The 27,997-nt window shown below is 38.4% G+C and overlaps 1 protein-coding gene across 1 annotated transcript; it reads right to left on the reverse strand.

Moving 5' to 3' along the window:
- LOC114356750 (nephrin) lies at positions 1-27,997 on the reverse strand. Its single transcript, XM_028310098.1, has 15 exons — positions 27,859-27,997; positions 25,878-26,008; positions 25,301-25,454; positions 24,663-24,757; positions 19,673-19,761; positions 19,084-19,202; positions 13,205-13,317; positions 11,138-11,321; positions 6,117-6,128; positions 5,573-5,701; positions 3,499-3,588; positions 2,859-3,046; positions 2,134-2,331; positions 1,120-1,381; positions 1-333 (listed from the first exon to the last, which is right to left on the reverse strand). Exons 1-15 carry the CDS (start codon positions 27,869-27,871, stop codon positions 239-241), a joined length of 1,872 nt encoding a protein of 623 aa, XP_028165899.1. The 5' UTR covers positions 27,872-27,997; the 3' UTR covers positions 1-238.

Below are 27,997 nucleotides of genomic sequence, written 5' to 3' on the forward strand. Positions count from 1 at the left end.
TGTCATTTTTTTATAATGAAATCAACTAAGTACACTTTTGAAATGTAATTACAATTTTGAAAATAAATTAAAAAAATCTTTTGCATAAAATACACAGTCTAAATTTTCACAGTACCTAGTCAACTAAAGTAAAACAATGTTATTCCAACTGAATTCTTCGGACGGGTGGCTGCACTGTCACTTATCACTTACAATTCACTTAGTCAGAATGCAGTGAAAACTTCACTGTTCGCTTCACTCAACCACACTCCTGGTTTGTGATTGTTACATGTTCTAGGTTGGTGTCCGTTGATTTCGTTGCACTAGTTTTGTCGCCTTGATTCGATGAATTTCCTGGGGACAAAACAAATAAAGTTTATTTAAAAACGATTCAAGATTTCTGAAGATATAGGGACTAGTTTGAAAGATGCCTTAAAGGTGCTTATGTCCATTATCACCATCAATCCAAAATTGTGTTAACATAGAGACCACTTAAAAAATAGGGATTGATGGTGAAAACGGGCATTAGTAAAACCAAATATTTCCTGAGTATTTTAAAATGAAATAGTAACTAAAATAAAAAAAATACATGAAATAATCTATCTGGCAGTTAAAATTTTTTATGCTGTTTTTGATACTGACTCAACTTTATTTTTGCAACATAAGCCTCATTTGCACCATCAAAACTTTAACCGTAACTATAACTCAAACCGGTGTTTTTGTTTAGGCTGAGTTGCACCACCTAACTTTAACGGTAACTATAACAATAACCTGTGCTTTTTGTATAGAGTTTGACAGACTTTTGACGTTTGTTAAAAATAAAGTAAGATGGTGCATAAAAAGGTAAAAAGACAAAGAACATTAAAGGCTGAGCCTTTAATGTTCTTTGTCTTTTTACCTTTTTATTTAATTTTTTACCAGCTTTCAGCCCGCGTCTTCGCCCGGGGTTTACCCGGAAATTATTCGAATTTTAAAATTAGTAAAAACCATCCTTGGACTTCAAAGAACATTTAAAAAAAATTGGTAAAATTGATCCAGGCGTTGTTGAGTTATGCGCTTACCAACACATTTTGCGATTATTATTTTTTTTATTAAAGAAGATTAAAGAATTTTTTTTGGAAAATTACAAAAATTACTCACCATTTAACCTACTTTTCAAATGTGGAAAAGTGTTAGTAGTTCTATCCATCACGCCTTTGCTGTAGTAAGCACTGGTGTTCTCCGTATTGAACCTCACTGGTGGCGAATTGGAACAACTCCTGGAGTCCTGCAGTCTTTCCAGGTGGTACCTGGGCTCCAGTTCTGGCATCTGGGCCAGGTTTAGGGGGTTTCTGCTTGGGTTGCTGTATAAAGATGGTGGGGATGCGTAGAGCTCGGGCGGCATTAGTTGTTCTGGGGGCAGCTGGTGGAAAGAAAGCAAAACATAATTATTTCTAGAAGAATATAGAGTTGAAGGTGGATAACAGACTGCCCGCAAACCTGTATACAGGGTGTTAGGTAAATGGGTATATGAGCCGACACTAGCCCATGTTAACATGGGCATATAAATGGTACGGTGATATTGATATATTCATTTTAATTATTTTAATTTTCATAGAAATCGGGTTTTATAAAATTTATTTTGTATGAAAATTAAAAAAAATAAAATGAAGATATCAATTTTCTGACTTCACCATGCCATTTATATGCCTATGTTAACATGGGCTAGTGTCGGCTCATATACCCATTTACCTTACACCCTGTATAGAAGCAGTCACGGGTGTTTTAATAAGCATACCGAATAAAAGAAAATACTTTCTGAAAATTAAAAAATGTTGAAATTTTGCCTATACAGGGTTATTTGTAAAACACCAACGACGTACCAGGACTAGATAGCTGATATCATTGTCCTATGAAACGCTCCATAGTGACTAAAAATTCATGAAATTATGCAGTTTCCAATTACTCACGCGTCCCTACTTCAAACCGTTTTCGAGAAAATTTTCATACAACAATAACCTGGTTGCTGGTGTTCTACAAATTAATAACCCTGTATAACTCAGTTTTTTAGCATGTTTGAAACCAAAATTTGTTATGCCTTGCAAAAGGTGCTATTGGATTATACTCGTACATTGTTAAGGTTCATCAAATTCCATCAAGTAGTTTCACACTTACCAAACCCGTAGTATTCAAAGGCAAAGCATTCTTATACTTCAGCCAATCTTCATACACCTTATCGTACGGCCTGTGACAATCGTTTGGCCCAACGTTCATGTGCAAACTGCTCATTGGCCCCAAGCTTTGTATACTGGGCCCAAGGTTGGCCATCGGCATAGGCTGGTACGTAGGTCGAACGCGGTAGTCTGGTCGAACCTGGATTAGAGATGTAAATTGACTGAATCTGGCCGGTCACGATGGTCAAAAACCTAATATACCTACAATTTAAAATGAAGGAACATTATTTTGTATTATATTATGAGAGAATAAGATGTCATTAAAAGTTGACTTGCGGGGCGATGCGACATTGCCATTTCACCTATAATGCACGTGAGCGGGGCAATTGCGTAGGGAAAGAAAGAGAGCACAATAAATCATTACAAAACACTTATTGTTTCAATTTAGAAGTTGTAGGCTCACTGTAAAATGTTCAACCTATAATAAATCATTACAAAACACATTTTTAAAAGAAGTAATTTATTAAGATGTTGTAGAATTTTATCAATCACAAAATCTAAGAAAAAACTTCAATAAGTACTAAATTATTACTGAAATGACATTGACCGAAAATGACCGTTTTTGACAGTTTGTAGTCAAAAACTAGTCAGTTTTTGACCGTTTTGTCCAATTTGACCGTAAATGACGGTCAGTCAAATTAAGCTTTAGTAATTTCCAACACTAACCTGGATATACTGGTTGCAGGGTTCTATGCTGTGGTCGTAGAATCTGTCACAGTTTGGAGGAATGTCGTATTTGTCGGATGGGGTTTTGGAAATTAAAGGTCGGATGGAACTGTAGTCTGTGGTCGACGACTTGTTCGAACAGCTGTCGCTTATTTTGCCATCTAGTGGAATGATGTCGGGGTTTTTATCTGGAAAGAAATTGGTTGTTAGTAGCATTCAAATGGTAAAAGACATTTAGGCTGGGTTGCACCATCTTACTTTAACTTTGACAAACGTCAAAAATCTGTCAAACACCATACAAAAAACACCGGTTAACGTCATAGTTACGGTCTAAGTTAGGTGGTGAAAATCAGCCTTAATATTACCGATATCAGAGTACAATATCAAGTGTTTATTTTATTATAGTGTCAACGAGATTAACACGCGCTGAGTAAAATGATCGTTGACCTATTGAAAAACTTTTCTTTATAACTTTAAACGAATATTGTTATTAGTCCAATTCTTGTCAAATTACCTAATACTTATTTTATTACCGATTTTGTACATCAATCTTGTTGGGAAGTGTCTTTTATGTGTAGCTGAATGGATCGAAACTACCTACTTCTACTTCTTTATATCAGTTTTTGATCAGAGTACTTACCTAAACTGTCAACGCTCTCAGTCTCTTTCGTGCCTGTCAGGGGTATATTTGACGTTTCATCTTGCTGTCGCTTGTCCTTCTCATTTTTATCTGGAAGGAACGAAACAGGTGTTGATGGATCTATAGATTGAATCAATGAGAACTAACTCATTCCAAATGAGTTAAAATATGAAAAGAATTTCAGCAGCAGATGGAGAGGAAACAAAAGTTTCTTAAAAAGTGAAATTGTAGTACCTAAGTAGGTACTACAATTTCAATGAAATTTTTGGCATGGCAGAACACAGAAGTAGAAGGTTACATTACACTATCACTCACAAGGTATCAGTTGTCGTAAGGTTCATCATCATTTCAGCCATAGGGCGTCCACTGCTAAACATAGGCTTCCCCTAATGATTTCCAGATTAGCCAGTTAGTAGCGGCCTACATCCAGCGCCTTCAGCTACCTTTGTAAGGTCGTCGGTCTACCTTGTGGGTGTATATGGCCTCCACTGCAGCCGTAAGGTTGAGGTACTTACTGTCCCTCTCATGGCAGTACCGACAGCAGAACACAGCAGCTGATGCGGCTGTTACAGCAGCAATAACACCCACAGCACACAGCACGACTATCAGAACAGTTGTCAACTCCACTTTCACTGGGACTTGTGCTGAGGACAAAGAATGCTTTGAGTTTCTAGAATTTTTCTAGATCCATCTGTACAATATTATGGATTTTTATTTGTTGTGGTGTGCTATAAAGACTACCTCTTCTCTTATTCTTACCTCTTCAACTCCTACTAGCCACAGGATCAGTTTGGTCGCCAGAGAAGCTTGACTAGAGCAGGGTTTCCCAAATATTTTTTTTGCCAAGGAACCCTAATTGATTATACTTTTCCTAGCGGAACCCCCGTACTGCCTGCATGCCCTGCCCCTCCCTTGTGCGTAAACAAGTCGGTGCGAGCGAACAACGTCAGTCACGAAACGTGGGATAATATTTTTTACGGAACCCTTGCGGCCTTTCCACGGAACCCCAGGGTTCCGCGGACCACCATTCGGGAACCGCTGGACTAGAGTACCTATTGAGACAACTAACTGGATTGGAACTAGGGATGTTATGGATATGTAGTTTCGGTTATGGATACGGTTAAGGATATAGGAATAATATTATACCGGTTACGGTTACGGATATTTTTTATTTCGGATATCCGAAAGTTACGGTTACGGTTACGGTAACGGATATCCATAACATCCCTGATTGGAGCGAGCACGACCCTCTATAAATATCAGAGACAGATGGAGAATTAACGCATCGTGTACTTTAAAACTGGACACTAATGCCCGTTTTCACCATCAATCCCTAATTTTTAGGTGACCCCTATTTAAACAAAATTCCTGTTAAGTGTTACCACAGGGGTCACTTAAAAATTAGGGATTGATGGTGAAAACGGGCATTAGTCCATTAAATCCATTTAGTAGTTTTTACGTGAAAGAGACCATAACTAACAAACATCCATCCTCACTGATTTGTAATATTAGTAGGGTAAAATATCTATGGTGTACCTCGTAATGAGTGATGAAAGATTATGCCTTTATTTTAGATAAAATATAATAAGAAATAAGACTTTTCCTACAAATGCGGCGTCTACAGCCTCATTAGTCTACGTCTTCATTAACGGCCATTAGTTCGCAGAGCACGCTTAGAGGCACTAATTCAATCCGAACTAGTGGACACGGTGGCTTTACTGTACGGGAATGCCTGTGTAATGCAGGTAATCGAAACTGAGGAATTAAAGCTACTTGATTTGGTGTGGTTTCCTTAAAATAAAAAATCCTATAACAATACAAACAACTTTTGTAACGNTAGCGTTATTACTGTTTTTATTTTATCAGGATATACTGATGAGTTTAAAAGTTATTACGTTTTCTTTATAATAAGTAATTGGAAGAAAAAAATTCTATAAAAAAATAAAAAGAAATCTCAAAAATTTTTTGACCTATTTTTTGTCGATAAAAATAGGTCTAGTTTCATCTATTTTCATATGTACACTTTAACGTGACTCACACTGTATATCTATCTATCATCTATCTATCTACTTACTGTCCCTCTCATGGCAGTACCGACAGCAGAACACAGCAGCTGATGCGGCTGTTACAGCAGCAATAACACCCACAGCACACAGCACGACTATCAGCACTGTTGTCAACTCCACTTTCACTGGGACTTGCGCTGAGGACAAAATTAATGCTTTGAGTTTCTAGAATTTTTCTAGATCCATTTGTACAATATTATGTATTTTTATTTGTTGTGGTGTGCTATAAAGACTACCCCTTCCCTTATTCGTACCTCTTCAAATCCTACTAGCCACAGGATCAGTTTGGTCGCCAGAGAAGCTTGACTAGAGCAGGGTTTCCCAAAATTTTTTTTTGCCAAGGAACCCTAATTGATTATAGTTTTCCTAGCGGAACCCCCGTACTACTCCGCCTGCATGCCCTGCCCCTCCCTTGTGCGTAAACAAGTCTGCGCGAGCGAACCACGTCAGTCACGAAACGTGGGATAATATTTTTTACGGAACCCTTGCGGACTTTCCACGGAACCCCAGGGTTCCGCGGACCACCATTCGGGAACCGCTGGACTAGAGTACCTATTGGGACAACTAACTGGATTGGAACTAGGGATGTTATGGATATGTAGTTTCGGTTATGGATACGGTTAAGGATATAGGAATAATATTATACCGGTTACGGTTACGGATATTTTTTTTCGGATATCCGAAAGTTACGGTTACGGTTACGGATATCCATAACATCCCTGATTGGAGCGAGCACGACCCTCTTTAAATATCAGAGACAGATGGAGAATTTGGACTACACTTCCCATGCTGGCCAGGCGGGTTGGGAAGTGCTGATGTTCGCGTATTTGTCCTATAGTTAACGACATCCATGGGAAGAGAAGGTGATCCTATTCTACTCTATCAGAATCACACAGCCAAGGGCAATTAGTATCTAATCAAACTCTAGAGACAAAGCACACGATACTCGTCAAATGACGGAGCGTGGATAGTGTGTTTAAGACGACGCGTCGCATCGCCGCCGTATGCTTTGGCTCTTACTATTACGGAAAACTGGACACTTATTACAAAAAAAAACGAAGAAATGACTTTTTTACAAATGCGGCGTCTACAGCCTTTAGTCTACTCATCAGTCTATGTCTTCATTAACGTGGCATTAGTTCGCCGAGCACGCACTTAGAGGCACTAATTCAATCCGACCTAGTGGACACGGTGGCTTTACAGTTGGTAACACGGGAATGCTTGGGTACCTAATGCAGGTAATCGAAACTGAGGCAATAACGCAAGTGATTGGGTTCGGTTTCCTTAAAATAAAAAATCCTATAAACAAACAACATTTGTATCGTAGGTACGAGTATGTAGTTATTACGAAGAAATCGTTAAAATTGACAAATACCTACTTACCTAACAGATAAAAGTGCTTAAACTAGTAAGCAATAAAATAGTTTTATGGAGTACCTACCTATTGTAGTAGGTTTAATATTATTGATTTTTATCAGGAAGAGACATTAACATCTTTCGGAATCAACGTTTCGACCAAAATCTTCCATTACTGGACTTAACAGGATTTTCCACCAGTCCTGCATGCCTGCTACCTAACTGCTTACGTCATCGAATCAGATATGAGAAGCACTGTAGGAGAACCAATAAAACTGCTATAGCCGATACTAAAATTGCAGTGCAAATGCTTAAATGGCAGTCAGCGGGGCACACAGCTTGCATCCTTAATTTACGAAAATGGTCTACCTGTATGTGTCGTTTAACCTGTAAATAAATACTGACCTGTGTGCCGTTGCGGGTACTTCAGCAAACTGGACGTCAGGGTCAGCGGTTCGCTAGAGCCCTTCTTGTTGAAGGCTCGTACTGACACAGCAAGGGACATGCTTGCTGACAGCCCGCCGACTTCGAACTCTGGCTCGTCGTTGCTGATGTTTCGGAGAAGGAGACCGGTGGCCATGTCGAAGACCTGGACAAAGATATGGTTGAGATAAAAAGATAAAGATAAAAGATCATTTATTCACCGAGACAAGGTAATACAACAAGGTAGATGTTACAATAGTTATACAGTTCAGCTTATCTCACCAGCAAGCTAGTGTGTGATTATTACATTTTTTTTATTGACCCATGCATAGTTAAAAAAAATCTGAACTTTCCAACTACAAACAAAGAACAGATAAATTATTTGAATTACAATATGTCAATAAAGATAATGTCAGTAAATATATGTCAGTTGTTCGAATACAGTCAAGATTAATTTTAATTAATGTCAGATTCAGTTGACAGTCAGATTCGGTTGAGAAACTTCTTCATCATCAGGTCTCTAGTCTTCACTGGAGAAGCACAACCCTCTCCAATTTTTTCCATGTGCAGACACACACCCTAAGGGACTGTGCACATTTTCGGGATGGCACGGTAATGGATTTTTAGGTGACGATTATTCATTATAGTTTTAATGATACTGTTGAATTGCAATGTTAATGGTTTAATTTAGCATGCCGCTGCATGCTTAGGAATATCGAAGGGTGTTAAAACTATAAATTACATTATTATTCGTCACCTTGTCGTCCAGATAATGTGCGCAGTCTAAACATGTGAAGGTTTACGTTTTAACTTTGGCCTACTTTTAAGATTGGAAAAGATAAATAATAATAGGCACAAAGTGTTTGTAAAATTTCTCTTTTTTTAATGCGTTCGACGGCAGCGCTACCTTGATATCCTAATATTTTCCAAAAAATCCGTATTCCAAAATCTTGCTTCACACTGCGACGCTCCGTTTACCCAAACAAAAACACACATCGTTTCATTTTAATAAATAAGTGAGATACACCGAAACGGGGCAATAAATCAGCTGGCTAAGACCCCAATTCATCGGCAACGGGTAAGAAAAAACAAATATAATCTTAGAAGACAAGTAAACAACAAATTCAATGTGACAGTTTCGTGTGGGGGGAATTGCCGGCCCCTTGCGTTAAGGGGTAAGGATACGGTTTAGTTAACGATGTTTAACGTAACTGGGTGTAAGAATTATGACATTGTTTTATGAAAGAGGTTTGTACTTAATTTATAGGTTGTGTGAAGTTGTTGATAGGTACTCGTAATCCATTAAATAAGCGAGAGTATGTTTTTGAGTCCCAAAGAGGTTGTAGTCGGAAAACAAAAGCTAAAGTAACTGCAGAGATTGATAATAATATTATTATACAGGCTGTGGTTTTGTAAAACAACGCCCATCTAAGGGGTGATAGTATACACGACACTGATGCCAAAAAATACCTTAAATTTTCATGGAAAAATCCATGAAATCAGGAAATTATGGTATATTATTACACGGGCGAGTTATCGGTCATTCCCCCCGCTTTCTCGGGGCGGCGGCCGCGGCGGTGGTGTAGGAATTAGGATACGTTTGAACAAGGTTTTTAGTAATAAAGTTTTTTTTTATGTGACAGGAGGTAATAGTTAAATATCTATTTATATTCTTCTTCTAACTACTTTCATGTGCACTTCGACCCCTGAGATGGGCATTGATTTACAAAATCACACCCTGTATTTGTGTGCATTCTTCTTTCTTTCGCTCTGGTTAGTTATTAGAAGTAACTGGAGAACGCCACTCGCTGTGATAATAGCTTGTACTTCTTTCTACTGTTGGTCTTTGTGTCTTTTCACTATTTTTATTTCAGTAAATTAATTATTTTTAAGCGGACTTTTGTGGTGAAGGAATGACGGTCAACCCCACCATTCCGAATGTTATAGTCAAATAATTGACAAAGATGCCTAAACTTTAGGCAACTGCTGGGTAGCAACTAGCAGTGTTTATGAGTAAAAACTTACCTGCAGAAGGAATGACTGTCGGATGCCGCCATCATGACCCGGAGTGCAGTTGAGGGTTAAGGAGTCGTAAGTGACGTTAGTGATCTCACACGCCTTCACTGCTGATGGTTTGTCTGTGAGGAAGAGAAATATTTATTGATAAAAAAACATGGTGGAATGTTTGTAACCGCATCACTTCAGAACGGATGTACCTACTATTCTTTACGTCCAATAGGCCGCAGTTCAGTGTCAAGGTTACGAATGACACATGACAATTCGGTATTAACGAATACGAAAAAAATTTGGCTCAATTTTGTATTTCCAATATCGATATCTCAATATCGAGGTCTCTAGAAATGAGAACTTGATGGAGATATTGGTAGTTCAGGGCCAGGTGGAAGGCGGTCGATCCCCTGCCCGCTGGATAGACGCCATCACAAAGGCCACTGAGTCCACCATGGTCCAGTGTACTCGCGACGCCTCTAACCGTCAGAAATGGAAGCACATCGCCAGGAGAGCTACCCTCGGAGATGACATCGAATCGAATACCCCACCGTGTACCTCGTTAACGCAACTACGACTGACAAGAGTGCCTGACTAAGAAGAGAGATTATATTAAGACGACCACAAAAACGTTGTTATCCGTGCACACCTAGGAAAGAAGTAACCACCACCATCTAGTTATGGAACTTGTCAAAGTGGTTTGAATGAAATGGGTGTCACCTGCACCATGCTACAGCGAACGAACTATAGTTAAGTTTATTGTAAGTACTATTTCTCTATCAGATTGAACTCAAATACCTAGATACACAGACAGTTAGCTATCAACGACTAGCATTAAAATGTTAGCTTGTGGCTTTATTACTCTAATAATTGCAGGTTTCTGTTTCATTCGTCGCCCAGCTTGACGTGACACTGTAGAAGTACAACGACATGGACATGTGGGAAATCACGGGTTTTCCTATTTTCCCCTTTTCCTTTTTCACCGAAGCCGGAAGAATTTAGATGGAAATTGTTCTTGGAAACGTTATGGTGTGGAAATAGTTTTCCTCATTTATACGGTCTTTATTAATAGTAATACAGATCTCGTGTAAGTATATACTTTTACTAATAAATCGATATAAAGAGAATTGGTGAGCTTCTCATACAAACGTATCTCTTTTAAATAAGTTATTAGAGTACCAGATGAAAGGGATTCATAGGAATTCCTTCTGCTGATAAGACAAGGATCAAGATAGGTACCTCATCTGAATGGCTTGGTGTGCCTGTAGACCGCCACACCACCCTACCGATCCAACCGCTGGACAGGGGGCGACTGTCAGCCGCCCGGACGGATTGTAATTTAAAAAGTCCTTTATTTAGAGTGCATNCACGTAGGTATGTAGTTATAGTTATTACGAAGAAATCGTTAAAATTGACAAATACCTAGTTACCTAATAGATAAAAGTGCTTAAACTAGTAAGTAACAAAATAGTTTTATGGAGTACCTACCTATTGTAGTAGGTAGGTTTAATATTATTGATTTTTATCAGGAAGACACATGTACATTAACATCTTTCGGAATCAACGTTTCGATCAAAATCTTCCATTACTGGACTTAACAGGATTTTCCACCAGTCCTGCATGCCTACTACCTAACTGCTTACGTCATCGAATCAGATATGAGAAGCACTGTAGGAGGACCAATATACTGAAATTGCAGTGCAAATACTTAAATGGCAGTCAGCGGGGCACACAGCTTGAATCCTTAATACCTTTACCTATTGTGAAACCTGTAAATAAATACTAACCTGTGTGCCGTTGCGGGTACTTCAGCAAACTGGACGTCAGGGTCAGCGGTTCACTAGAGCCCTTCTTGTTGAAGGCTCGCACTGACACAGCAAGGGACATGCTTGCTGACAGCCCGCCGACTTCGAACTCCGGCTCGTCGTTGCTGATGTTTCGGAGAAGGAGACCGGTGGCCATGTCGAAGACCTGGACAGAGATAGTTGTCATCATCATTAGCATCATCATCATCATCATTATCATCATTATCTTCACCATTATATTTATCAGATTTTCAGTCTCTACATGCAAGAATACGACCCTCTTTAATGGAAAGACGCTAATGGAAGATTTAGGGACGAATCATACCTACTTGTCAACCCTGAAACGGATCGTAACCGTGTCAACGTGAGGCGGTCAGTATTCTTTGTATGAAATTCCATACTGCAACGCACACTTATCCGTACCATAATGTAATCGCCTCGCTTCGCGGCAAAAAGCGATACGGTGTTGATCCCTTTCTGGATTGATAAGTGTGCCGTGACCTTTAGCTTACACTCCCCAAGTTGGGCAGAAAAATATGAAACTTTTCAAAATGATTTAATATTAAAAGAGCTTTTTGGCCTTTAGCCCTAACCTCACACACAGGTATAAGTTTTACCTCTGGCTTTTTTAATTGTTCCGTTAAGATTTTAAAAGACATACCGAATAGGCGAAAGGGGTAAATAAAGTTTTTCAATTGTGTATTTTTTTTCGTATACGTTAAATGGAAACGCTGCTACCTTGATATCCTAATATTTGTCGGCCGTTTGGTGTAGTGGTTTAGAACGGACTACTATGCCGAGAGGTCCCGGGTTCGATTCCCGGCCGGGCAGAAATTGAAATTATGAATTTTAATTTCTGAGACGGGTCTGGGTGTTACTATGTATAATGTGTATGTATTTACAAAAAAAAGTATTTAAGTATTTTTATATCCGTTGTCTAGTACCTACCCAACAAGCTTTGCTTAGTTTGGGACTAGAAGAGTAGTATAAAATGTCCAAGGATATTTATTTATTTTCCAAAAATCCTTGTTCTAAAATCTTGCTTCACACCGCGCCCGCGACGCTCCATTTACCCAAACAAAAACACACATCGTTTCATTTTAATAAATAAGTGAGATACACCGAAACGGGGCAATAAATCAGCTGGCTAAGACCCCAATTCATCGGCAACGGGTAAGAAAAAACAAATATAATCTTATAAGACAAGTAAACAACTAATCCAATGTGACAGTTTCGTGTGGGGGAAATTGCCGGCCCCTTGCGTTAAGGGGTAAGGATACGGTTTAGTTAACGATGGTTAACGTAACTGGGTGTAAGAATTATGGAATAGTTTTATGAAAGAGGTAGGTACTTATACTCGTAGTCTGGGCTAAGCTGAGATTGTTCAGTAAGTTGTTGATATTTGATAAATCATTGAAGAGACCAAGCAAGAGTAATGTGTTGAGAGTCCCGCAAAGGCTGTAGTCAAAACACAATAAGGCCTTTTAAATGAGATCTATAGATAAAACGATGTAAGTAATTATTTATTCTTCTTTATTCTTTCTTTCTGTTTGGTTATTGGAAGTTAGTTACTTGAGAACGTCCTCGCTATTGGCGGATTTACACTATGCGGAAATTAGACGAGTCAAGTCAAAAAAACAGATGAGAGGGGATGAAATTCATACATTTTTGATCCCCACCCCACTGTTTTTTTGACTTGACTTGGCTAATTTCCGCGCAGTGTAAAAGCAGCATATGATTTTTAACAGCTTGTACTTCTTTTTACTTTATGTTTCCGCTATTTTTTTTAAATAATAATTATATAAATATGTTTTTTATTTTGTTTTGACTAAAGTACATTCCTCTAAATGACCCAGTATTTATTTAATAGTGAATGAATTCATCTCTTCCATAAGTCGACAGCGAAACGGCCATGCCACATATTTTGACAAACGTGTAGAGTTAAAATTGTGGCTCTATGAAATCTTATAACTACATAGTAGTGCACTCCATACGGTCTCGTCTTGGCACTATGTGAAAATGTTTTTGGTATAAATAGCAAATACTTACCTGCAGAAGGAACGACTGTCGGATGCCGCCATCATGACCAGGAGTGCAGTTGAGGGTTAAGGAGTCGTAAGTGACGTTCGTGATCTCACACGCCTTCACTGCTGATGGTTTGTCTGTAAGAAAGAGAAATACTTATTGATAAAAAAACATGGTGGAATGTTTGTAACCGCATCACTTCAGAACGGATGTACTATTCTTTACGTCCAATATGGCCAATAGGCAGTGTCCTGACACTGTAACCTGTTACGAATGATATGACAATTCGGTATTTTTTTTTATCCACAACGAGGAAGCCCTTGGCCTTTATCTAACCTGATGGTAAGTGATGATCAGGCCGAAGGTGGAAGCGAGCTTCACCCGAAATCCTCAACTACGGAGGAACTGGCTATCTTACCTCTAACTGCCGGAACACAACAATGCTGTTAACATTATTGTTATGGCGACAGACTTAGGTAAGATGGTGGTAGCTAGCCAGGCGGACTTAGAACAAGCCCTACCACCAACCAAACCGAACAGAAAAATCTGTCACCTACACCATGCTACAGCGAACGAACTATAGTTAAGTTTATTGTAAGTATTACTTTTCTATCAGTGTCAACTTAAATAACTGGATACACAGACAGCTATCAACGACTAGCATTAAAATGTTAGCTTGTGGCTATATTACTTTGATAATTGCCGGTTTCTGTTTCATTCGTCGCCCAGCTTGACGTGACACTGTAGAAGTACAACGACATGGACACGTGGGAAATGACGGGTTTTCCATATATTTTCCCCTTTTCCTTTTTCACCGAAGCTGGAAGAATTTAGATAGAAATTGTTCTTGGAAAACGTTATGGTGTGGAAAATGTTTTCCTCATTTATACGGTCTTTATTAATAGTAATACAGATCTATTGTAAGTATATTACTTTTACTGAGAAATCGATATGAAGAGAATTGGTGAGCTTCTCATACAAACGTATCTCTTTTGTTATTATATGAGTTATTATAAAATGAGTTATTAGAGTACCACATGAAAGGGATTAATAGGAATTCCTTCTGCTGATAAGACAAGAATCAAGATACCTCATCTGAATGGCTTGGTATGCCTGTAGGCCACCACACCACCCTACCGATCCAACCACTGGACAGGGTGCGACTGTCAGCCGCCCGAACGGATTGTAATTTGGAAAGTCCTTTATTTAGGTATGTTGGTAACGGTAATTATCCTATAGGTGGGTCCCGAGTTAGAGAACTTGTATTTGATGAGTCGTAGCCCAGACAACCACTGATCTAGATAATTGACTGAGATTCGAAAACCAATTGCAAGTGTATAGGTGTACCAGAATCTCATGGCAAATAGGGAAAATAAACTTTGTTGAGAGCAACACTGGGGAAATTAGAATAAACGATCTTGATACTGTTTAATTTTTATGACTTCAGTATTAATGAACAAGACGTACGTACTAACCTAACCTAACCTAAAATGTATATTCATTTTTAGGTTGGTATGTGTATGAAGAATGTTGTTATACATCGGATTTTTAACATAGGAAAATGTCTTGAAAAATAAATAAATCGTATATTACTTTAAGTAGGTAACTAATTTTATTATGCATCATAGTACTTATCACTTCATTCAGAACTAGAAAACGATTCTAAGAGCTCCACTTGCATTTCTTGTTCTTCAATAGATCAAGATAAAGAGGTATTGTAAGTAAATTGCTCTTCCAGCATTTAAAAAAACATTATAATTCTCTGAATGGGATTAAAATATAGACCAGAACTAAAAAGACGGTGAAGTTTTTTTTGAAATCCATCAAGAAATGTCTGAGAAATTAATTATTTAAATTACCTATATATTTTCGCGTGGAACTGAAACATAGGCGGTGCCGTTCTTTTTGTATATGGGTCTGGGATATTTTTAAAAAAAGGTTACAAAATTTTACTAAGAAAGAATCTTGAGTGACCCTATCATCATCATCATCAACAGCCCTTTACAGTCCACTGCTGGACTATGAGCCTCCTCCACTATAGTAGAGGGTTTTGCCATAATCCCCACGCTTGGCAGGCGGGTTGGAGATCGCAGTTTAAGTTGAGGGACCCTAGCTGAAAAATAAAAACTGCTAGATTTAAAAAAAAATGGATCTGTCAACAGCACTGGACCAGAGGGGTGATTTACTGTTTATACTCCGAATTTTTATGAGTTTTACTTATTATATTTATTTCAAGTTTATTTAAAAGAAAAAAATTGGAAACTTTTCCATTATTCAATCTTGCTTGATGAAATCTTTTTCAATTTTCTTTACATGGACATAACATTTTGACCATTCTTCTATACCAATTTGTGAGATACACCTGAAAATCCCGATAAAGTAGCTATTAAGCTCCTTCTGACGCAGTTGAGTAATAAACTAAATGTATCAAAACATTTTAGTTCAACTTACCTACTGTCAACTCGACGACGCGCTTTAAAATCAAAGATTGACTTTGAATTATGCCTTATTTTACAATTCACATTGAAAACAATATGAATTGCTTGAGCTTTTTCGACTTTTACATAAAAATAACAAATAGTCAAGACGAGATTACAAAATTTTTGCAGCGGCTGACAGATTTCATAATTTTCTTTGATAGGTGACAATAAAGCCATAGACAATTGCCATATGAAAAACACACTTTTCCAATATTTTCGTTTGCCATGAGATTCTGGTAGACCTATACCACTAAAATGCTATTACCCTATCACTATGATCACATGCTGTCCACGTTTCACTGGAAAGCTTGTCAAAAAATGACGAGTAGGAAAAATATTTTGAATTCATCAGCCAAAAACGCCGCCATTTTTGTCTAGCGCGCGAAATTTAATTACAGGGGTGGTGAATCCGATGACATTAATATAATAGCTTGGTAACCTAAAAGTTTTTGCTGTAATACTGTTTAGGGTTGCCATGAGGAAAAATAGAAATAGGTACTTAGCGAAATTAACATAATTTAGGCCATCAGCGATGGTAAACATTTTTTAAAATTTTCTAAACACACTTAAGTTTTAAGCTATTCTAAAAATAGCTTAGGATTCTTCTTTTTGTTGTATAAATGGCTATCCATTGTTAACTAAGTATTCTATAAATATTTTGTGTTCTACAGAATGCATAAAATAGGCACTGTGTTTCTTTTTTATTTTGTTTATTTATATTTTTTTTTCTTTATTCAGAAACCAAATAACAAAAAATGTCTGTGAAACTGGCTTAACAACACCTTGAGTAAATTAAAGTAAAATTTTACTAAAAATGCAGAAAACATTGCAATTTCAACCAATTAAAGCTATAAAAAGTCATAAAAGTAGATTATTTTCTGCATTATTTCTGACTTTCTAAAAGCGCTTTTATACGTCCCTATATACTTTAGCCCTACCACAGCTTTGGGACAATAACGGGCCAGTGTGCAGTGGGTAGTTTTTCAAGTATGAATAGTATTTAGTTTGAACAATAGCGTGCAGTGCATACAGACAATTAAGCAGTGTTTTGTTGATAACAATCAGTGGCTTGTAATTTATGAATTCCTAGAAATAAAACTAGCGCACGCCCATCTACACAAATTGTAGCGTTTTTAAATAATTTGAAATAGAGATTAGGGCTCGTTCCCACGGCAATCCAGTTTTGTCCAGTAATGCAGGATCCCGCAAAACTGGACTGTCATGAGAAATATGAAATAAACGATTTGAATTTGAAAAAATCGAATTACAAAAAATTTAAACGGGCATGTTTTTTGCGAGACTGCAAAGTGCAAACGGGATGTTCGTGTGAACGTTTTATTATTAAAACACGTATACAGTAGTAAAACTTAAACGTATATGTTTTGTAAAACGGGATCCTGCAAAAAACGGTTCTTGCAAAACAGCGATGTCTCCGTGGGAACATGCCCATACTGTGTATCAAACTATTCAAGCAATAACTAACAAAAAGTTCCTATTCTACATCAAAAATTCAAATTGTTAGATAAGATACACGTTATAAATTAAATATTCTATTTTAATAAGCATGATTGATTATTTTAATTCATTTCCTATTTTAAATGTATTTCTCAAAATTAATTAATAAAATATGAAATCAATAAGTCGCTCAAAACATCATGTGGTGTTTCAAGACGTTTCCGTTTTCCCCACCACTGTGAACTTGTTTTGATCGACTTATACTTGTTAAATAATAAACTTGTTATAAATTTAATATTGTATTTTAATAAGCATGAATAATTATTTTACATCGTTTACTATTTTATAAATATGTCTACAAAATTATTAATTAAATGTAAATACAATAAGTCTCTCAAAACATCAGGTGGTGTTTAACGTTTCCGTTTTCCCCACCACTGTGAACTTGTTTTGATCGACTTATACTTGAAATCAATGTCGGAGCGTCAGTCGAAAATAAGACATCGAACTGATCGGAGCTCTTGCTCGCTGTGATTTTTGTAATCAATAAAAGTGTGAAAGTGCTGCTCGTCTATCATTTACCGCCTGAAAGTTATTAAAATCCCTCCAAAAATTGGCTGCAAAACAAGTTCTGGGTACGTATTGAAAATATCACGGTTGATTAAATCAAGTTCTACTTTTGAACTGGCAACCCTAAGTGTTGGAGTCAGGCCAGACTCTGTTGTCATTTGAATTGCTAGTGGCAATACCGAAAATGTACACGCTGCGCTCTTTTTGAAATTGTTGCCATATTTTTTGCGGAATCTACATATGGGTATGAAAATTGTATGAGTTGTAATACGTTATGTTGATTATACTTAGCAAAATCATGTATGTAGAGTCGCCAGCGCTTTTATATTTTTTTTAAAAACCTCTGTTATTACAACTGAATTAAACTATAACAGTTATTAGCTTGATGTGCTGCCATCTGTACTGATAGACAGGCTGTGTTAAGAAGTTCCGTGTTTTGCAGGATCTAATCATGTGAACTAGAGATGGGTTATACTAGGTGATACTAGGTGCACCTATTCCTAGTATTTATTAATACTCGATCCAAATACCTATTCCACCTAGTACGTAGTAATTTAGCATAGGTACTTGACGCGACTAGTGCGGACTAATCCACGTAATATGACTTTAAAATACAATTTTCTTTGAAAAGATACAAGCGTAGTATGAATAATGCAATTTGAAATTGAATAATAATTCCTCCCTTCATACTTTAACAGGTTTAGGACTGTCAACTTAAAAGTTGGCGTATTTAAAAGATATCAATTTCAAAAAAATATATTTACATATTTTTTCTTATTTACATGACTACGTTTGTGTGCGTTTGCTTCGTCGCGCTCAAATTTGTTTGGCCAGACAGAGACGGAGTGAATCTCTAATTTCGCACATAAGCTTAGCGAGAAATACTAGGTGCGCGTAATACACGCCTACGGATTACGCAATAATAACCTCTATTACTTTGATGGTAGGGTCGGAAATCGTGTAATTTATAAAATACTAGGTGGATCAAGTATTTAAAAAATTGGAATAGGTGCCGCCTAGTACTGTAAAATACCTAGTGTGTGGATCTGTTCTAGTAAATACGTCTCATCTCTAATGTGAACCGATCCGTTGGAATTTGTAGTTCAAATTCAATAGAGAATTTGATATGTGTTCACATGATACGAGTAGTTCAGTTTTGCGGTTTTTTGGCAGTCCTGCGTTACTGGATCCCGCAAAACTGGATTTGCGTGGAAAAAGACCATAATACCGATAAAACGTGTGTTTTTGGATAACCATCGCATGCCCGTACTGACATGATTTTTATTTAGCCGTGTCTAGCAGTATACCCACTACAGCATATTGGAAAACATATTTATTGCATTATAGCTCCTGTTATAACTACACAAAATTCTACATAATTCTTAAACTAACACTTACCAGCAGGCAGGATATGGAAGAGGCAGGGTTTCGTCTGCCTACCCACGGAGTTGGTCCCCGAGCACTGCACCCAGCCGTAGTCCGATGACGTGTTCACCATGTACGTGAAGATACCTGGGGAGAATACATTATCATCAGGTCATTTAGTCTCCACTGCAGGAACTACCTTCTCTAATTTACCAGAGGTAAATGTAGGATTTAAACTACACTCCTTAGACGCTTTTACATCTACGGGAAGAATGGGGGACATGGGGGTGGTCTTGTTCTATTGTCATCATCATCATCATTTCAGTCACAGGACGTCTACTATTGCACATAGGCCTCCCTCAATGATTACCATAATGACCAGTAGGTAGCGGCGTGGCATACAGCACTTTCTTGCCTACTGTACCGAAAATATAATTCTCAATCTAATGAATGAACGTACCAACATCTCTTCTTCCCTTCCCCACTTTTTTTATCCAGATTTTTTTTAACAATTCTTTGTCTTTAATTTCTTTGACTTTACAATTCTATCCACAGTTAAGTATTGTTTACTCTCCCCAGATTCTTGTAGATAGTATGAACGTGCCAACACGTCGCCTGGTATAGGTGTACCNCAGAGGTAGCAGGAGACGTGGTAAGCTCATGCTTAGTGTGCGCTGAGCTGTTGAACCACCAGTGGTAGAACATAGCATCCTGTGGACAAAATAATTGTTATCATCATCATCATCTTCATCATCATCATCATCATCATCTCAGCCATAGGACGTCCACTGCTGAACATAGGCCTCCCCAATGTTTTCCATGTTGCCCGGTTGAATTGAAAAGAATTGTTAATTTAAATCTTATTTCATCATCATCATCTCAGCTATGCGACCACGATGTTGTTGGTCCACCTTGTCGGTGGACGTCCCACGCTGCGTTTTCCGGTACGCGGCCTCCACTCCAGAACCTTGCTGCCACATCGGCTGTCAGTTCTGCGTACTATGTGCCCTGCCTATTACCATTTCAGCTCTAATCCGTCGGGCTATGTCAGCGACTTCAGTTCGTTTACGGATCATTTCTGATTCAATCTCGTAAAGAAACACCGAGCACAGCCCTTTCCTTTGTGCAACTTTGATCTTCTTCATATCTTATTTAGAAAATAACTTTTATTGAAAGAACGAGAAGAGAAAAAATATGCGTATGCAAATGTCATTTTAAACCAGCTCAACAAGCGTTTAACTTTTTTGTAATAAAGGTCTGAAAGTCGAGTTGAAGGCAAATACAGCTGTTGTTACCAACTGTCGCCTTATTGAAAATCATTTGAAGTAATCTAATAAAGCTTATCCTAATACAGCCTCCCTAAGGCCCAGAACAGACGGTGAAACGCAACTGCAACAAAACTGCAACTGCTAGTTACTTTTGAGTTGCATATAAGTTTCTGCCATAGCGACCGTTGAGAGACCACACATGACGCGACCAGTTTGAAACTTTCAGTTTCAGTTTCATTCATCAGAATCATCACAAAGTTGCAGTTTCGTTGCAGTTGCGTTTCACCGTCTGTTCTTAACGAACTTATATTCGATACGCAAAGGAAAGGTTTTCGCGCTGCCATCTAAAGAATGTCCGCACCTTCAATTCAACCAGAAAGCTAAAAGTCATGTTCACTTCCCATCTGAGGCAAGTTTTTTCCAAGTCAGTGGATAAAATGAATCTTTAATGAAATAATAGCAAACGCTGTGTACATAAGAATCAATTGAAAACCTGTAATTATTCGAAACTCTGTTTCGATGCACGATCAATACGAGGTATGAGATCGGCAAACAAATTAAAACAATGTATGCCTTCCTTTGTTCAGGTACAATACATATGAATACGGATTTACGTAGAAATTGCACGCGAATATTGCTGGAAAACGCGGCTTTATTAGGATTATTAAACCGACATATCTGCTGACAGTGTTGGGCAGATATGTTGCACAGTTCTCTCATGTATATCATATTTATAATCTCGAACCTACAACTTAATGCAAAGCTTTTAAGTGACTTAGAAATTACTACTTTTCAATCATATACTTAACGTAATTTTTGATTCCGTTTGTCCTTAAGATTCTTGTTATTATTAACCAGCTCGCAATAAGCATGTCGCTAGCTCAGCCTGCTGCTGTCTTTATTGAGCATTTTAATCCGGGCCTTTTCAAGCCGAGAGTGAATAGGCACTTACAGGGTAGATATGTACCATCCTAGACTGCATTTCACTGAATATCATGTGTGTCATATAATATGACTATATGACTCATATTGCCAACTTTGTGCTCCATAGAAAGATGTTATCCCACCAAAAACATTATCATGTAAAAGGTTGCCAACACGCGACCACAACATTATAGCTCGCACTGTCAAAAAGTTATCAGAACTTATCTCACTCTACAAGAACTAACTTCAAATTACTAAACTTTAGTCAAAATATGTGGCTCGGCCGTATCGTTCGTTTCAAGCAATTCGAGCGTCATTATTGTAGTGTGCATGTGCACTCATGGATGCGTCATTATTGTTGTACACACACACTACAAAAATGACGCTAGGATTGCTTGATTGATCCGAACAATCATCTCGGGTCCAACTCCCCGCACTCCGCGCTTCCCTCGACCAAAAAGTGGTGGGGCGCGTCTTCGTGGATAAAACGATCTACATATGTATAATCAGGCATGCCGGCTGCTATTTGTAAAGTATACTCCCCGTTTCAGTAATTGTTTCATTAAATCCTCATGTTTTATGTAAGAAATTAAGATTTATTTGTTTCTGATGGTAATTTACTCCATCTTAAACACTTGCGTAGGAAAATCACTGTATTCTTGTTACAAAAATCGTTTAATAAAGACTTCGACGTTATCGAAAAAACATTTTGCTTTCAATAAATTGTTATTGAAAGGCTTCAAGAAATAAAAAAAAGCTTTTTGCTCGTTAGTAATGGATGCGAAAGTAACGTCGTCTATCGGTCTTTCTTTTGGCATAGAGATACCTAGTTTGTTTTAGAACATATTCTTCTGATTAAATTCAAAAGCTATCTCCTGGGACTACTCAGCCTTCACTGGTTGGGTTTCATGGAGGCCAAGCTGTAGATCCTGGCTATACAGGAGTTGCAGAAGTGGGAAAGAGAGGTGAGAATACAATATAAAGTGTAGGATAGTTCTTACTCGATATTTGCAAGGGAGACTAATGCCCGTTTTCACTACCAATCCCTAATTTTTAAGTGACCACTATGAAAAAAAATGCCTGATAAGTGTTACCATAGGGGTCACGTAAAATTAGGGATTATTGATGGTGAAAGCGTGCAAAAGTCTTTATATGACGAAAAATTCACGCCAGTAAATCCTAACACAAGCTAGTTACCAATATATGACGCCTCTTCCATCCTAAAGATGTTACACAAAGTATACTTGATCAATACTTTATCATCATCATATCAGCCATAGGACGTCCACTGCTGAACATAGGTAGCTGATTGCGTCTAGCGCCTTCTTTTATGATACGGGACTATTCCCACCTCTCGTTCCTACCGCTGCAACTCCTGTGTAGCCAGAATCTACAGCTTGACCGCCAATAAAAACCCAACCCGTGAAGGTCAAGTTTGTCCCGGGGGAAAGTTAAACTGTCATTGGACCCGCAACGAAATTAATCAGAAGAACATAGGAGGAGTTCGAAGTCAAGGCTCAACTTCGCTCCATTGCAAAGCGGATGATAGATGACAAACAAAGGTTTTTCCTGCGGCACATCATCCTTCTCAACATCCATCCATGATCCTACCTTTATGATGTCGTCGGTCTATCTTGTGACAAATACTCAAAAGTAGCATATTTGCGACACCCAAAAGTGTATGACTTTGTGGTGGGCGAGAACCCTGGAAAACGTCCAATTTATCGGGCCACCCGGTTATACGGAGCGGGTTAAGCCGGGAACTTCTCTATTTTCATTCCCGAAAACCGGTTTGCAATTAAAGCACAGTGTGTCCCTTTAAAAACATCGGGAAATCCAAATTGGAATAACTTGGACAAAGGGATGACGTAACATACAGGGTGTATGTGGAAACGTAATTAAAATTTCGTTGGACATTTTAGGCAACGCAACTAAAAAATATAAAGTTTTTTTAGTCGTGTACTCAATAAGACTAGATAAATGTTTGCAGTTATTGAAATGTTTAGCCTTTAAGAGTTGCATTTTTCAAGTTATTATAATGTTATATTTTTGGAATTCTACTGTTTTTTTTTTGGATCAGACGGGGAGGGACCTTCGATCGCCGTGCCCATTGGAAATGGGGGATCCGATCGTACTTTGAATGCTTAAAGAATATCCTATTTTCTACATACAAATTGACCGATTAATTTGTAGAGACAACGATTTATGACTTATAGTTGTTGCAATTCACGAAGGCGAGTGAGCTTTACATGTGTGGTGGCTCGGTGACTGTTCGTTTTCCAAAAGTTTTGATAGACTTTACACTATCGTTATATGCATGTACACACACAAGTAAAGTTCACTCGCCTTCGTGAGTTGCAAGAACTCTAATTGATTTTGATCATCATGAGAATCATCCCCTTTGAGATCTGAAAATGTTTGTAACATTCTGTATATAAAATGCATCAAATAATACACAGTCTTCGCAAAATAAACATATTTCGACCGCAAATACGGTAAAGTACTTATTTGCCCGTTGAATTGTGGAGTTTCGCATTAACATTAACGATAAAATGAGAAATGCTGGTATTTGCGAGGAATGGCGGTTTCATTTTATTACGTATGGCAACCGTTTATAGAAATACGGTGTTGCCATTTTTCATAGATATTAATAAAACAGATACATCATTTTAAGAAAGTTATCAACATTGCAGTGTTCCGGCAGTTAGAATTCCTCTGTGGTTGAGGATTCCGGGTGAAGCTCGCTTCCACCTTCCCTCTGATCACCACTTTCCATCAAGTGAGAAGCAGGGACGAGGAACAGCCTGTATTATACCAGTATACTTGATGACCGTTGGGGGAAAAAAGTTCTTGACTGGCGACCACGGGCCAGAAGACGAAGATCAAAGACCGAAGATCCAGTGAAGTACCTGCAACGGATAGTGCAGGACCGGTCGTGTCGTTGTGGAGATCTTTGTCCAGCAGTAGACGTCCTTTGGTTCATCATCATCATCATCATTTCAGCCATAGGACGTCCACTGCTTAACATAGGCCTCCCCTAATGCTTTCCATGTTGATCGATTGGTGCGGCCTGCGTCCAGCGCTTCCCTGCTACGTTTACGATGTCGTCGGTCCACCTTGTAGGTGGACGTCACACGCTGCGTTTTCCGGTACGCGGCCTCCATTCCAGAACCTTGCTGCCCCATCGGCTGTCAGTTCTGCGTACTATGTGCCCTGCCCATTGCCACTTCAGCTTGCTATTCCGTCGGCCTATGTCAGCGACTTTAGTTCGTTTACGGATCTCCTCATTTCTGATTCGATCTCGCAAAGAAACACCAAGCGTAGCCCTCTCCATAGAACGCTGTGCAACTTTGAGCTTCTGTATAAGGCCTATAGTGAGAGGCCACGTCATTTGGTTGATACGAAAAAAAACTGCCTTACCTTAGGGTTGGCATCCAAATCGCATTCGATGTCGATCATTTCCCCTCTCGCTGCACGTAACACCACTGGCTGGCTCGACTTGCAGGTCGGTGTGACTGCACAGAAGGAAGAATGACATTAATATTAAATAGGCAATCAAAATATTCAATTAACAGAAGAAATAATTTTGCAGAATAAAAATTCGCAAGCAGAACGTTGCTCGCGTTCTTTCGCTGATGTTCGCCGATCATTGGACTCTCCCTCTCGTACGTTCCATATGTACATACAGGGTGTCATGGTATAGGTACGTGGGATTTATTCGTCCTCAAGAATATTTAACACTATAAGACCAACGGTGAAATTGAAAATCATCTTCGTATAAAAATAACAAACTTTAACTATCCTTCATTGTTTGCCATGCAATATGTGTTTAATATTGAGATGCAGACATTGGGATAACTATTGTGTCAACACCCAAAAATAAACACAAAGTTTAGATCCTTGTATCGATTTACCCGACTGCTCGACGCAAAGAAAAATCATGTGTTTTTTATCTTTCTAATGATTTCACAACGATACTGATTTCTAGGAGGCCAAGTAAACTTTCTTTCACAACGATTTTAAGTTAGTTTCAGGTTCATAGAATCCTAAACACTCACATTTCACGTCCAGCATGAGATTCTCACTGGACCCCTCGCCCAGCCCGTTCCTTGCTGAGCACACGTAAGCACCAGCAGCCTTTCTTGACACATGCTGGAGGACCAGGCTCTGGTTGGCCAGGAGAACGCCTGGGCCTGGCTTCACTATTGCACCCTGGGGAGAACAGAAAAATATTATAGATATTATAGCGGAGAAAAGGCTGGTTGGCCTCCTGGCTAGTCAGTTGGGATCTTAGAGACGCCCCAGGCGTCGTCCGTCTGGCCTCACTACTGCCCCTGGGAAGAAAGGACAGATAAATGTAGCTTGAAATTCAAGCTTAAAGGTCTCACTGGTCAGAAGAACGCCTAGACCTGGCTTCACTATTGCACCATGGGAAAGAATGAACAGATAAGTAACCAGCCCCTAGTGACAAAACAACATAATTTGGTACCTATGTTACGAGTATGATGCCTATGCTAAAAGCTTACGTATTTCATTTTATTGATGATTTTAGTTTTAGAAGTATGGTTTTAGAATCAGACGACAAAATATATTAAGTAACTAATAATTCTAGAACTGACAAATATTATTACTTACATTATGAGTGAAGTATACATGTGTGTGCCACGGGTTCGCTCGCACCCTGCAGTCTAAGTACACGTCGGATCCTTCCACCACTTTGCTGGCATCCAGATTGGCTCCCAATTCCAGTTTTACCACGGGTAAATCTGTGGGAGAAAGTGTTTGTTTACACATCTTTTGTGTGACCATAAGGTTGAAATTCGACTGTCAAATGCTAACTTCTATGTACAGAAGACAGAAAATAGGCTTTTGAAAATCACTTTTACATTTCCCAGCATTGGCATTAACCCTACCACTGCTTCGGGACAATAAATGGGCAAGTGCTGAGAAGAAGCTGTGTGGTATGTTATTAGTTGGACGACACTGAAGTGATCATTATATGACAATAGCTTGCGGCTTCACCCGCGTGAAATTTAGTTTGTCACAGATCGTCATAAACGTTTCAGAATATGTAATGAAAAAATGGACAGTGAAAAATGTTGCAAAAACGGCAAAAATATTTAATTAATTTTGTATGAAGTTGCGGGCACAGTTTACTACATTGTTGATAACACAAAATTATACAATCAATGTAATGACTGATTAAAAATGTCCCTCGTAAAATATTTGCTCTCGATTTTATATGAGCTTTGGTTTGCCTTGTATTTGGTGCCAATTAAGCAAATAAATGCACTTAATTTGATTACTCCGGATACAGTTATTTGGTATATTATTGTGGTGATTTTAATTAAATTAAGCAGAATTGTTTGTCTGATTCACCTGATAGCGAATTTCTATAGATAGATAATGTCGAATTATTAAACTGTAAATAAAGTGTACTCAAAAGTTATTTTTCCTATTTTTGGTGCACTTTTTTCGAGTACCTAGTCTCTCAGTCCACCTCTAGAAGTTCTAGAACACAGCAAAGTAGATTTCTGAGTTATTTCACACTTTTTTGCCTAATCTAGACTCAAAAAGATTTCAGTCTTTGATTTTTCCAAAATAATATCATAACTCTAACAATAAGGATGTTTCCTTAGTTTGATTAGAGTGCACTGGAGTTTGAGTTAGTCCGTCTGTTAACTTAACATTTTTTCAAACTAATGAAAATTGAGAGGTAAAGTGCGCCAAAGTTCAAACTTTTAAGCACTTTGTGACGTCACGCGGAACTTATATACTTGTTTGATTGACAAATAAATACGTGTCTAATATTTTTTGTTAATGTAATTGACGGTCTAATAGTTATTTTTAGGAAAATAGGCTATTACAAGTTGGAATCTTTGGTAGATTATGAATTTAGTTTCTAGACAGCTTTTAGAGTATACAAGACATCTTAAGATCGCCATAATTTAAGTAAAAGCTGTTATCCAGCCATTACGCGATTACTTTGAAGCTATTTCTTATGTCTTAATGGTTTCAGTGCAGTTTTCAGATGGAATGAGCTTGCCCCATTAAACGTTATAGCTGGACTAACCTAGGATGAACTGGAATGAAGGTTGAAGTAAAGTTAACCTTAAATATACGTCGTTAAAGTCGTTGGAATTAAAGGAATATTTGTTCGTTTAATAAAACAGCTGTTCTAGTCGACGCCATCTTATAAAGGTGAATATAGACTAAGGCTTTTCTACGTAATGTAACGTTCAAGAATGAAAACGTTTGGTTCGTGAAAAAGTGACACTGACACTAAAACGTGATCATTGTTCTGTTACAAGTAAAACTGCTCTATTACTAGTACTAAAGGTGGACTGACTACCTCATAAAGGTAGCAGGAAGGCGCTGGATGCAGGCCGCTACCAACCGGGTAATCTAGAAATTAGACGATGGCTTTTGTTAATGCTACCCTTGTAAGGTCGTCGGTCCACTTTGCGAGTGAACCAGTACGTGACATCCACTCCAGAACCTTACTGCCCCATCGGCCGTCAGTTCTGCATACTATACCCTGCCCATTGCCACTTCAGCAGCTAATCTGTCGGTCTATGTCAGCGACTTTGGATCTCCAGTCTCCACCGATACTCACGTTGTATTTCCATCTTCCAGCCGTCCTCATGGGTGGAGTGGGCCAGGGCAGGCTGGACTGCTCTGCAGGACAGCACCCGGCCTGCGTCGTCGATGGCAGGCGTGAAAGTCAGGATACTGCTGGTGATGTTGCCGTCTGG

Source organism: Ostrinia furnacalis, unplaced genomic scaffold, assembly GCF_004193835.3.
Source record: "Ostrinia furnacalis isolate ACB-3 unplaced genomic scaffold, ASM419383v2 OfSCF2887, whole genome shotgun sequence".
Lineage (NCBI taxonomy): Eukaryota > Metazoa > Arthropoda > Insecta > Lepidoptera > Crambidae > Ostrinia > Ostrinia furnacalis.